Here is an 11,838-nt window from a genome sequence, read left to right on the forward strand (position 1 = left end):
ACATTCATTATATAAAATAGTTCTTTCTCCAGTATCATCAAATTTTACCAGTCAAAGAATGTTTAGTGAATGAGGCACTCTAATTATTTGCCGTCATCACAAAGCTACTTAAAATAATTTGGGTTCAAAGCGTGAGAAAGGAATAGTTCAACTTTCTTTTTCTTTTTTTTTTGAGAGATAGGTAGCACGCTACCCGCTTCGTTTATTTCATTTAGAAATAAACTTAGCTGGAAATATGGATCAACTAGGATTTGAACTTGGATATCGGGTACCAACCACCAAGCCTTTTGCCACTTGCTCTAGAGACGGTCGGTAGGAATAGTTCAACTTAAACATAATTGCTAACAGTAGATGAGTACGAAAGGAAACAATAAAAAAAATATTAAAACCAATTGGCATATTGAACGTGATATAAGAGCATACAAAGCAGTAAAAAGAGAAAAAAAAATTTAAAAGAAACCAACAGTTTGACCGTAATTCACCTCAAAACAATCCAATAATAGCACAAAAAGGGAAAAAAAAAAAAAAAAACCAACTCAATCAAAAAAAAAAAAGCCACATAAAATTTTGGAGTCTTTAGCAGTCCTATGCTATTGTCAAGACAACATAGTAGGATACCTATCGAACATGAAAAAAAAGAATAAAAAAATTTGGTAAAAGCAGTTTTCTAACATGAACTTTTAAAATACATGTCGAACACGAAAAAAAAGAACAAAAAAAAAAGTCGGTAAAACCAGTATCCTAACATGAACTTTCAAAATACATAACGTGAAAAAATAATAAATTAATTGGAAACTTAAATGAATTTCAAAACTATGCATTGATCTATACTTTTATTTTGAAACTCCATTCCTCACCAGCACGCACACCATCACAACGACACTTAAAAAGAGGGAAAAAAGGAGAAGAAAAAAAAAAGTAAAAAAATGGAAAAAAAGAACACAGGTGTAAATGACTACTAAAAAATTGGACAGTTTAAATAGTGGCTCAAAATATAACTGCAATTCAAAACTTCACCCACAGTAAGCAAGCTCATCATCTGGTCAATACACCACACAATTACAAATCTTGCCTGTTTTAATATTAAAAATAGACACTCTTGTATTATTTTTTTTTCATGTTTTTGGCTGCCGAAGAAACATAATCAAATGCATAATTTTTGGCTCTCAACTCATCGATGCCCCGCACTCAGATTCGATAATCATAGAGGGCCAATTCTTGCATAGCGAGATACTCTTTGTCTATTTCAATTCATTAACTGCGAAGAAGAGAGATGAAATAATCAATCACAACAGCATTAAAAATCAACTTTGCCCAAACAATAATTCAGAAGAGAATAGAAAGTAAGAAAATCAAGCCAAGCCCACTGGATTTTTCTTAACAAAACGGGGTAGCGATTACCGATGCCCAATGTAGAGTTGCGGTGGCGACGATCATGCCCTAGAGCTCCGCTACTCCTGTCATGGCCTCCTCAACAATCCCTCCGCCAAAACAACCCTAAGAAACCCCCAAATCGACAAAATGAAAGATTATCGATGCCCAATGTTTAGATTATCATCCTGTTTGGCTAGATCAGTTTTAAGGAATCCGGGGTGATCACTCAACAAAATGAAAGATTTGAAGAAAACAGTTCACATTGCTTGTAACATAAGTTTCAAATAAATAAGAATAAACTATAGTCTACATAGACAACATTATTAATCATCTTATTGTACAAACAAAACAAGATGCACTCACTCATAAGCTATCCATGATATTTTCATGGCATCTGCTTCCTAATCTTAATCTTAGGCCGTAGTTCGCACACCCTTTTTGCTGGAACCATAATTTTGGCCGCCTCAGTGCTTCGCGAACCTCTCTAGGACATCGAAGTAGTCGGGAAAAGTCTTGCGGGTGCAACCGGGGTCGTTAATCGTGACGGGAACATCGGCACAAGCAGCAAGGGAAAATGCCATCGCCATTCTGTGATCGTCGTATGTGTCGATCGCCGTCACGCTCAGCTTCTCTGGCGGTGTGATGATGCAGTAATCAGGCCCTTCTTCCACTGTCGCGCCCAACTAGTTTTACACAAACACATGATATGGAAATGACTGTTAGAGAGAGAAAGAAGAGAGAGAGAGAGAGAGAGGAAGTTATTTGAACCAACCTTTCTAAGCTCTGTACAAATGGCTACCATCCTCTCCGTCTCCTTAACTCTCCAAGAAGCCACTAAACAAAGCAGAGAGAACCAGAGTGTTACCATCAAATGCATAGCACATTTGTCGAACCAATAATACAGAAAATTGCAGTTGATAAGACTAGGGCATGCATGCTAAGGAATAGAACAGAAGGTCATGTTCTTAGGTTTCTACCATCTCTAATGGCTGTTGGACCATTGGCGAATAGCGCGACAACAGCAAGCGTCATGGCAACATCAGGCATTTTGTTCATGTTGACATCAATGGCACGCAAGTGTTTCTTATTGGAAGAATCACGCGGGGGGCCAGTTACTGTCACGCTGTTCTCAGTCCATGTGACCTTCGCTCCCATTTTTTCAAGAACTTCAGCAAATTTGACATCCCCCTGCATATTTCATGTGAAAGAAATAAGAGGCTAGAGGAATGAAACCCATATCTAATTAAAATGGCCAACTTGCATAAAAGATCCATACTTTTGATTTTTTAAGGAAAAAAAACCTATCCCTAGGATCTTTAAAATAAGATTTTCCAACACCAAAAATTGTTTACAACATCTATAAGCAACATAGGAAACACGAGACAACAACCATTGAATTCAGAGTGAGCATACAGCAGAATTGCAGCTCAAGGTGTACCGCTGTACGAAATTCCCAGATAAGAAGCTTATCCAGCAATAGTAAGACAACTCCCCCAGCTCCTTCCGAAGCTTCCTATCTCACAGCTTCTCAAATTCTGCTTCTCAACAGTTGCAAGGAACATAAATGCATCCTACCTTACTTAGGTTCATCTAACCACAGTGAATATCAATGGAAGCTATCAAATACATCTCAGCCATTCACTTATTCATTCTTGTAAGGTCCCACCTGCTGATTCTCACTGATGAATTTTTAAGAATATCATACTCATTCTTGCTAAGCATTTTAGCATCATAAATGACCTCACAGGCTCACCCAACAAATTATTCACAGTAACCATTGCCCTAGCAAGAGCTGCTTTTCCTTGAAGCATCATTCTATCTTAATCTCTAACCAAATGTTCCAACATCTACCAAGCGGACCAAGGTATTTTGGTACATAAAAGAAGGTCTTAACCCAAATTTGGAAAAAAAAAAGGGGGGGGAAAATAAAAGCGACCCAAATTCTGCGAGTTCCTCAATTGGAACAGATTATCAGTAATACTACAAGTATTATTATAGATCCGAAAAAACATTATTACCTGTAAACTGGTAGTGCCACAGCCTTCAACAGTGACAGTGCCCCCAGTTACTGCAGCACCGGCTAAGAAGTAACTAGCACTTGATGCATCGCCTTCAACATAAGCATTTCCAGGTGACCTGAGATGTTGATACAAAAGAAAATGAAAATTAATATAGCCAATAACATCATGGAGAGAGATTAACTGAGTGAATCTTTTGTGATCTCTATACTCACTTGTACTTTTGACCACCCTTTACGAGGAACCTATCCCAACTATCAGAATGCTCCACAGTGACGCCAAATCGTTCCATCAATTTCAAAGTCATTTCGACATAAGGTACAGATATGAGTTTATCTATGATCTCGATTTCGACGTCTCCAAGAGCCAGGGGGGCAGCCATAAGCAAAGCAGTCAAGTACTGACTGCTTATGGATCCAGAGAGTCTCACCTAAAAAGATAAGGAAAAAAAGGGTTCACAAACAGATCAAACAACATTTGCAGTGAAATAAACCAAATAAAGAACGTTTTAAAACAAGAATAGAAATAGGCGAATGGATGATTCTTTATTCTGATTCTATGCACATGGTAACAGGAATAGCAAGGGAATGATGAGCTTGTCAAGTACTTCCTCTTTACTCCAATCAAAACCATAAGAGAAAGTACCGGTGGACTAAGGATTATTGAATTTGAAAAGAGGAAAAGAACACATTAGAGAAAGTACTTGACTAACAAATAGCACCTGAAGCATTGAAATTGAAATTTCCATTCAGAATATCAACGCAACCAATTACATATACTTAAGGGTAAATTTCCTGAGCACCCTTCTGTCTACCCCTAATTATATAGATACCTTGAAAAAATTGTCAATATCAAAAATACCCTTTTAATTGCATGAAACTATCTATATTCTCCTTATTGATAACTCCGTTTAAAATTTGGTTATTTGCCCGTTTCGTCCATTGAGCGATTTAGGGTTTAGAGTGTAGGATTGTAGGGTTTAGCGTTTACGGTTTTAGGGTTTTACGGTTTTAGGATTTTAGATTTTTATTAGGGTTCAAGGTTTTTAGGGTTTTAGGATTTTAGAATTTTTAGGGTTTTCGGGTGTAGTGTTCTGAAAATTTTAACTGCCGAAACGATTACAATTTCGGCGACTCGTCGACATTTCTAATGAGTATCAAGATGAGTTGAAATTATTTCGATGCAAAATTGATGGTATAATGAGGCGGAAATTGGAATTAATTGTTGGTGGAACAGGTTAGTGGCCTTAAATGAGGTCAAGGGTGCCATATACCTCTCTCCAACTACCCCTAATTGGAATTTTGGAGTCTTGTGACCTGCTGAGTTTATCCACCAACTTCCCCTCCATCTTCTCTTCCTCTTTATTTTCCTTTTCCCTTTCTCTTTGCTCTGGTTCCTTCCACTCCCTGCGCATGGAACCAGGGAGCTACTGCTGCCAGCAGCATTGATGCAGTTAGCCTTCAACTGCAACAAATCCATCTTGCAGCAGTTGCAGTGAAGAGTTGGCTGCAATTGGATTGAATCTACAAGCTGCATCAAGTGCAGTGTCGGAGCAGCAGTACATGAGATGATTTGTGCTCAGTAGTTTCAAACGTTGAGGGTAGTAATTCTACTTCTTCTCCTCCATACTCAGCTCCTTCTACATCTTCTTTTCATCTGGGATTTTCCTTTCCCTGCGCACTATGCTGAGCCACTGCTGCTGCCAACAACATGGATGCATTCAGCAGCAGCAGCAGAAGCAGCAGTCAGCTGGGTTATGGCAGCAGGCTATAGCAGGGGAATAGATGTAATTCATCTTCTGGTTTATCATATTGTCCCCTCTTTTTCACCCAATTGCTGCAGTAGCGGATGGTTAAGCTGGAGCTGGGATTACTGCCAGCAACTCTGGTTGCAAGCTGCAGCAACAAATCTGCCAGCAACTTCTCTACAGGCTGGCAGCAGGATCAACTGAGGTTAGGGGCCAAACTAGGTGGAGTTTAGAGCTCTAATTTCGAAATTGAAAGTTCGGAACTTGAATTGGGGTTGTTGGGGTGCTATTCATCCCTTGAGCTGGATTTAAAGATTAGTAGCTTTAATTTTAAAGTTGATCATCGATGGCGCAATGCTGATTTTCTGGACTGAACCGAACCAACTTCAGATTTTGATAAATCCGTTTGAATTTCTTCGAGGAGGTAAGCTTTGAAAGGGATGGAAGTGATCTTGACTTCTTTCTCTTGGGGTTAGAATCTTGTTTGGACCAATTTGGAGGTAAGATGAGTGAGAATTTCAGTTTTCATTGAGGTCAAAAACCGAAAAACAGCTTTTACATCGAAGCTGAATTCTTGACCTCTATTTCTCAATTGTGATGGAATTTCGTGATGAATAATAGATTTTTCTTATAGTATAGAAGTCAAAGATTACTCGTGGATCGCCCCCTAGCCTTATCTTTCCCTGGATTTTCTTGTGGAATAAGAAATTCGCAGCACCAAGGTGCAGTCCAGCAGCTACAGCAGTGCATTCCAGTAGTGGCCATTGAACTTGAGCGTGAAACTGTTACATTTTAATGTTTCAAGATGATAAATTGGAACCTACTCTTGGACTACTTGATTGTGAGAAGCTAGGGGAGCAAGTTATTTAGCCGAATTGTTGTGGAATTGAGCTTCAATTGAGGTAATTTTGGTCGCAGTGCTGATTTTCGATAAGGAAGCTTCATCTTTGCAAGTTGTGACTCCAACTTTCTTGTGAGCGATTTTTAAGGGATTCTAGCTAACCTATGGCTAAATTGTAGCTGATTCAAAGTTGCTCCAAGCTGAATTATAAGGTACATTAGTTCCGAATTAAGTAAATTTGATTCGGAACTCGAATTCATTTGACATGTTGATCTTCGTTGGAAACTATCCGACTTCTAATTTCATCACTTCCAGCAGGGATTTTCGGACTTCGGCATCACTTTCCTTTTACTTGGGAGTTAGGGGAAGGTATTCACGGAGTTTCAAGTCAACCCGTGGTTGGATTAGCAAATAAGGTGGGTTAATGTTGACCAAATACTTCGGAATCCCTCCTAAGTTGTAGAGAATTTCAGCATGCTATATTTGTATCATATTACCCTGTTAGTAGCTTGAATTCATTGATTTGCTTGTTTTTTTAAATGAAATCTGAATTTGAAGCATGATATAATGATTTTAGATAAATTTTACATGCTGAATTGGGATTTGACTTAGGAGAAAACCATCAAAACCTAGCTAATTCTCCCTTTGTATCACTGCTGTTAGTGCGAGGTGGATACGAGGATTAGCGTAGGTTGAGATTACGCTTGTGCTGAGATGCAGAGCCTATTTTTACAGTAGAGTTTAGGCTATTCCGTACTGTCGGGTTTCATCGGGACTGACAGTGGATCCAAATCTTTACTTCTTGCATCAGATTGTGTCGAGGGTACGTGAGCCTTGGTTGTTAAACCAATTTGACTCATTTATATTGATTATAACCTACATGAGCCTGATCGAGCTTGACAGAGACACGCTTGCATACTCGATTGGGTCGCGCCCAAGAGTGCCGCTCCGAAGTCTGGCCACCTTGCGTTGATGTCGTAGTGGATAGGCCGTTGGAGTCGGTGACGGTACCCACTGAGGACTATTTTGTTTTACAGTTGTTCTCACACCCGCGGTTGCCACTTTTTCTTGCAGCTTCTAATCGAGGTAAGGGAGTCGCGAGCTAGATCCCTATCTACCCCAGTCGCTGCTCTAGAGAAGGACCCCTTTTTGTGGAGATAGTTCACTTTTGTGTAGTCATGTACATACAGTTATATCTTTTTTACTGTTCAGAGTTGTGAGGTGATGATGTTGTACTTTTGGTTATATTATACCTTGGATTACATGTATGTACATGTGACTATTTATTTCTATTTTAGTAGCTCTGTTACTCTGTAGTAGTGGTTCATGTATTGTTACAGATGCTCCTATCGCTTCGTGTACATAGGGCTTTATGTGTATGCGGCGAATCTGTTGGCAAGCCCGGGTAACGCTGGACCCCAGGGCGTGACATAGGGTTTAGGGTTTGGGAGTGTGGGCATGGAAATCTAATTAATGAGTGCGTGTAAAATATTTTCATTAGTCTTTCAAGATAGTCAAAATATTAACTATAATTAGCAAAACAAGGAGCAAATTAGTCATTTCATGTTTTAACTCAAGTAAAATTTCCTGTTAACGTGTGTTAACTACACGTTTTCTAATGGACGTTAGCCGAGAGTGTTTACGATACAATTTATGGATTTTGTGGGCTGACGCTGATATTAACAACTTTGAAGGGACATTTGTGGTATTTTTAAAGTTTTAAGGGACACATTCGAAATTGACCCTATATTTAAAGAATGGACAATTATGTCTCATCAGACAGCCCTTTCATCCCACCAAAACCAAAGGCAAAACTAGTATGCTAACAAGCAGTCGGTCTCAGCTACTTCATCCAATTGTTGTCGCATGTATTTTGTAAGTAGTTTACTGATAGCAAATTGTAGAATGTGTCTCCTTTGCTGACAGCATAAGAGTATAGAAATCCAAAAGATGATGATGCTCAAACAAGCAAAACAACATTTTTTATGGAAAACCCAATTGAAAACACATGCTTATGGCTCCAAAACAAGGATTGCCTGTGCCACCCGTGCCGTATCATGCCGGTGGCGTACCAGCATGTGGCACAAGTTTATGCTACTTGGCACCCAAAAACTGTGGGCCTAGCGTCCTATACCGTGGCATACCAACCCAGTATCACCCCGTATCACGGCGTGCCACCCCTATATAGTCCCATGCCCGTTCGTGCCGAACCAACAAGATTTGACACGAATCTATTTACTCATTTTTTCCTATTTTAACGATCAAAAGAGATCTTCTGATGGTGTCACCGCGCTCATGTGCCAGTGCTGGTTATGGTGGTAGGCGTACATCACGATACAATTCACGATAATATATATGTCCGCAAAGTATTACACGATGTTCTACCACCAAATGAGCTTTCACCAGCATCAGCAATATTTATACAGTCAAGGGATCAATCTAGTAACCGACGATGACAATTAGGAGTATGATCCACCACCAAGGCACTAATGTATTACTAGCAATGGAAAATAAAAGTTAAAACTTGGGGCCATTTGGTTCAAGGTTTGTGATATTCCTGAAATGTTGTATATTTATATTTGAAATGACAATTTTGTTACTAACTTATCAGCCACTTGAGTTGGGAGATTTCAAGAACTAATATATTTCTATTAATAGACTACCAATGATTTCCATCAATCATAGAAATGAGAATGCATTCCAACCCATGATAATCTAGTATTTCTACCATCTAAAAATCTATAATGATTTCACTATTTCATTACCTTTTACAACTACCCAACTTGAGTGGAATGATAATGATTTGAATATTTTAAATAGAAAATATTGAGTATTACAAGAATATTACAAACCGAACCAAACGGGCACTTAGAGTTATGATTTGGGTATATTGAATTATCTCTAATATTATATGTTATTAATTATTAGTCTTATATTAGCATTTATATACTTTCATGAGTTGTATATGACTATTTCGACCTGGACTGAATAAGAGAAACAATTTGGATCAAGTTTATGTGCATTATAAACCTTGAAACATCCTAAAAGGCTAACATTACCTGAAAATAAAAAAAAAAAATCATGCCAAACCCTGCTAGTGCGCCACTGGCACTGAGGGCCGTGCCGACACTGGTATGGGCCGTGCCAATGGCACGACAATCCTTGCTCTAAAATAATTTCAATTTATCAAACAAAACAACAATAAAAAAATAAAGCTTTAATTAGACCTATTTGTGAGTTGTCCACTGATGTCAAGTGATCAGTTGCCTGGGTTCCAACAACAGAGCTCAGTTGTATGTTACCATGAAAAAATGCAACAATTACTTAGAACTCATGTGACCATGGAAAAATGCACCATCTATTTATAACCAATTCATGAATATAGATGGAAGCCTAACCTTTCCACCAGGAAGGCCTCCCATTCCATTGACACGAACAGGGGGGCAGTTGGTACCCAAGAAACAATCAACATCCGCACCAAGCTGCTTTAATCCTGCAACCAAGTCTCCAATAGGCCTCTCCCTCATCCTTGGCACCCCATCCAGCACGTAACTGGAAAAAGATATACATTTGAGCCAAAAGAAAACATCATATGTATATAAAAGAATGTGTTAATCCCAAAAAGGTATGCATAGAAAGACCTTGCATTGCCACCAGCAGCAGTAACAGCAGCAGTCAGAGGACGCATAGCAGTGCCTGCATTCCCCAGGAAGAGCTCAACTTCTTTATTTGACTCTTCCCCAACCGGGAATTTCCCACCACAACCTCCAACTGTTGCTCTTTTTGTGGCACTATCATCTTCTACAGAGAGCCCAAGGGTTCTCAAAGCAGCAAGCATATATTTAACATCATCGCTGTATAACAAGTTATCCACAACAGTCGTACCCTGACCAACACAATGTCAGTATTAGATAATTACCCAAGCAGAATTGAAGCAACATACTTATAAAATAAAATTGAGGAATTCGTGTAAAATCAATATAAAAGTAATCATCTCCTAATTGTCAACTTAGGGATTGATTGACATTTCGCAACTACTTTTTCTCGGCAGACTACAAAGTACAAACCATTCAAAATAACAAGAACAGTTTAATGCAGAATTATATGCAACTAGGATTGATTTTTCTGCATTTCTATGCAGAGGAAAAAAGTCCTTGCATTGAGTTGCAGGTTGTTCTTCAACCATATAAAAATGGAACAAAGTTACATTTCCAGCTGCAGCAATACAGTTACAAGCAACAAATTAATACATTCATAAAGGAATGCTATAAACACATGCAAAAAAATAATCAGATCACATTTCAGAGCAGATGTAAGACTTGCATCGAAAGCTTAAGCTAAAGACGTACAGGGACACCCCCTCAAAAGGCCTCCTTGTAATAGATCCCTCAACCATTTTTCCTTTTGATCGCCGCCCATGAACTTTTGATTCTTTTGATTTTACCAATTATATTAACGATCTCATTGAATTTAATGGCGAAACAGCTAAATTTAACTGTTTAGAACACTCTTTCAGCTAATATAACTGTGGCGGATAGCTGACAAAATAATTGATTTTACCGTAAACAACATATCTATTTGGTAAAACAAACTCAAATCTAAACAATAAAAATTTGAGAGGCTGCAACCGAAGTATAGTTGAGCAGTCTATTTCAAAATTGGCAGTCCTTAAATGGCCTCATTACATTTTAAGTAAATCTCAATTACGTATAATTCAAACAAAGAATCAATCACCATTTAATTCATAAGAAAGTACATAAATCTACCTCATATCAACTTTAAAAAAAAAAAAGAAAAAAAAGAAGCCCTACATGTATGATCTTTTCCGTCCAAATTTGCCAAATTTCCACTCATCAATCCCAAATGACCCCAAAACGAAGAAGAAGATCAAAATCTCACCTCGGAGAGCGCGGCGAGAAGTAGGATCCGATTGGAGAGAGACTTAGATCCGGGGAGCTTAACAGTGCCCGATATCTCCCTGATTGGCTGGAGCACGATCTCCGGCACCGTCGAGGGCTTCTCGGGCGCCGCCGCCACCGAACCCGAAACCCTAAGCTGTGCCCTTCTTCCGCCATTGCTGACGATCCTCAGAGCTCCGAAACCCCCAACCTTAGATCGGGGACGAAGAGCGAGCGAGGAAGAAGATCGCCGCGCCGTCGCCCTCGGAGCTCCGCAGAGATCCGGAGGAGAGAGAAGGGGCTTCGCCTCCAAGCCCTTCGCGATAGTCGTTTGCGCCATCTCGCTCTCTCTCTCTCTCTCTTTCTCTCTCTCTCTATCTCTCTCTACTATGGTGGATACGGGGATGGGGTATTAGTAAAATTCGGGAGAGTGAAATAGTCCGAGATTTTGCTCGCTCCCACCAACCCCCCGCGCCTAATTCCTCGGGCGTTGCGTGGATTATGAGTGGACCGGTACACCGGGACTACGAAAGATATACGTATTTTCTCCACGTGGCGAGCAGTGAATGGGTGAACGAGACTGGCTTTGATCGTGCACGAATCTTAAAGCAGCGCGGGGGCGAGGAGGGGGTAGGTGAGCCTATTTTGACCGGCGAGAGTCTCGATTTCCTGTGGGCCCGGGAGTTGGTTGGTTGGTTGGTTGGTGAGCCTATTTCTTTCTTTTTTATTATTATTTATATTTTTAGTAAAAATTTAGAGAAAACTTTAAAAACCCTCCCGTAGTTTCGCACTTTCTTACTTTAGTACTCTGTAATTTAAAGTGTATCAATTTGCCCCCATGTAATTTCGTTTTTCTCTTTCTATTATCAATTTTATTTTTTTTTCCTTAAATCAATGACAAAGTTAAAATTAAAGGATACTAAAGTAAATATTTGATAAATCTATATGAGTATCTGAAGT

At 39.2% G+C, this 11,838-nt stretch overlaps 1 protein-coding gene across 2 annotated transcripts; it reads right to left on the bottom strand.

Annotated features, from left to right (window-relative positions):
• LOC109724933 (3-phosphoshikimate 1-carboxyvinyltransferase 2) lies at positions 967 to 11,282 on the bottom strand. Of its 2 annotated transcripts, XR_002220118.1 has the most exons (10): positions 10,880 to 11,282; positions 9,622 to 9,866; positions 9,379 to 9,532; positions 3,608 to 3,822; positions 3,393 to 3,510; positions 2,352 to 2,562; positions 2,147 to 2,208; positions 1,738 to 2,057; positions 1,402 to 1,497; positions 967 to 1,258 (listed from the first exon to the last, which is right to left on the bottom strand). XR_002220118.1 is itself a non-coding variant. In XM_020253923.1 (8 exons), the coding sequence occupies exons 1-8, from the start codon at positions 11,216 to 11,218 to the stop codon at positions 1,839 to 1,841; spliced, it is 1,563 nt and encodes a 520-aa protein (XP_020109512.1). In that variant the 5' UTR covers positions 11,219 to 11,282; the 3' UTR covers positions 1,577 to 1,838. The 2 variants fall into 2 exon arrangements, 1 of the variants encoding a protein (XP_020109512.1); XM_020253923.1 differs by lacking the exons at positions 967 to 1,258; positions 1,402 to 1,497 and having other exon boundaries at positions 1,577 to 2,057.

This window comes from Ananas comosus, linkage group 19 (genome assembly GCF_001540865.1).
Source record: "Ananas comosus cultivar F153 linkage group 19, ASM154086v1, whole genome shotgun sequence".
Classification (NCBI taxonomy): domain Eukaryota; kingdom Viridiplantae; phylum Streptophyta; class Magnoliopsida; order Poales; family Bromeliaceae; genus Ananas; species Ananas comosus.

Bases quoted from the DNA above. Each gene is read 5' to 3' on its own strand.
- LOC109724933 (XM_020253923.1), bottom strand. From the start codon at position 11,218: ATGGCGCAAACGACTATCGCGAAGGGCTTGGAGGCGAAGCCCCTTCTC. The intron at 3,511-3,607 runs GTGAGTATAGAG...TCAACATCTCAG, and splicing joins AAGGGTGGTCAAAAGTACAA to GTCACCTGGAAATGCTTATG. The intron at 2,058-2,146 runs GTTGGTTCAAAT...GTGTAAAACTAG, and splicing joins TTTGTACAGAGCTTAGAAAG to TTGGGCGCGACAGTGGAAGA.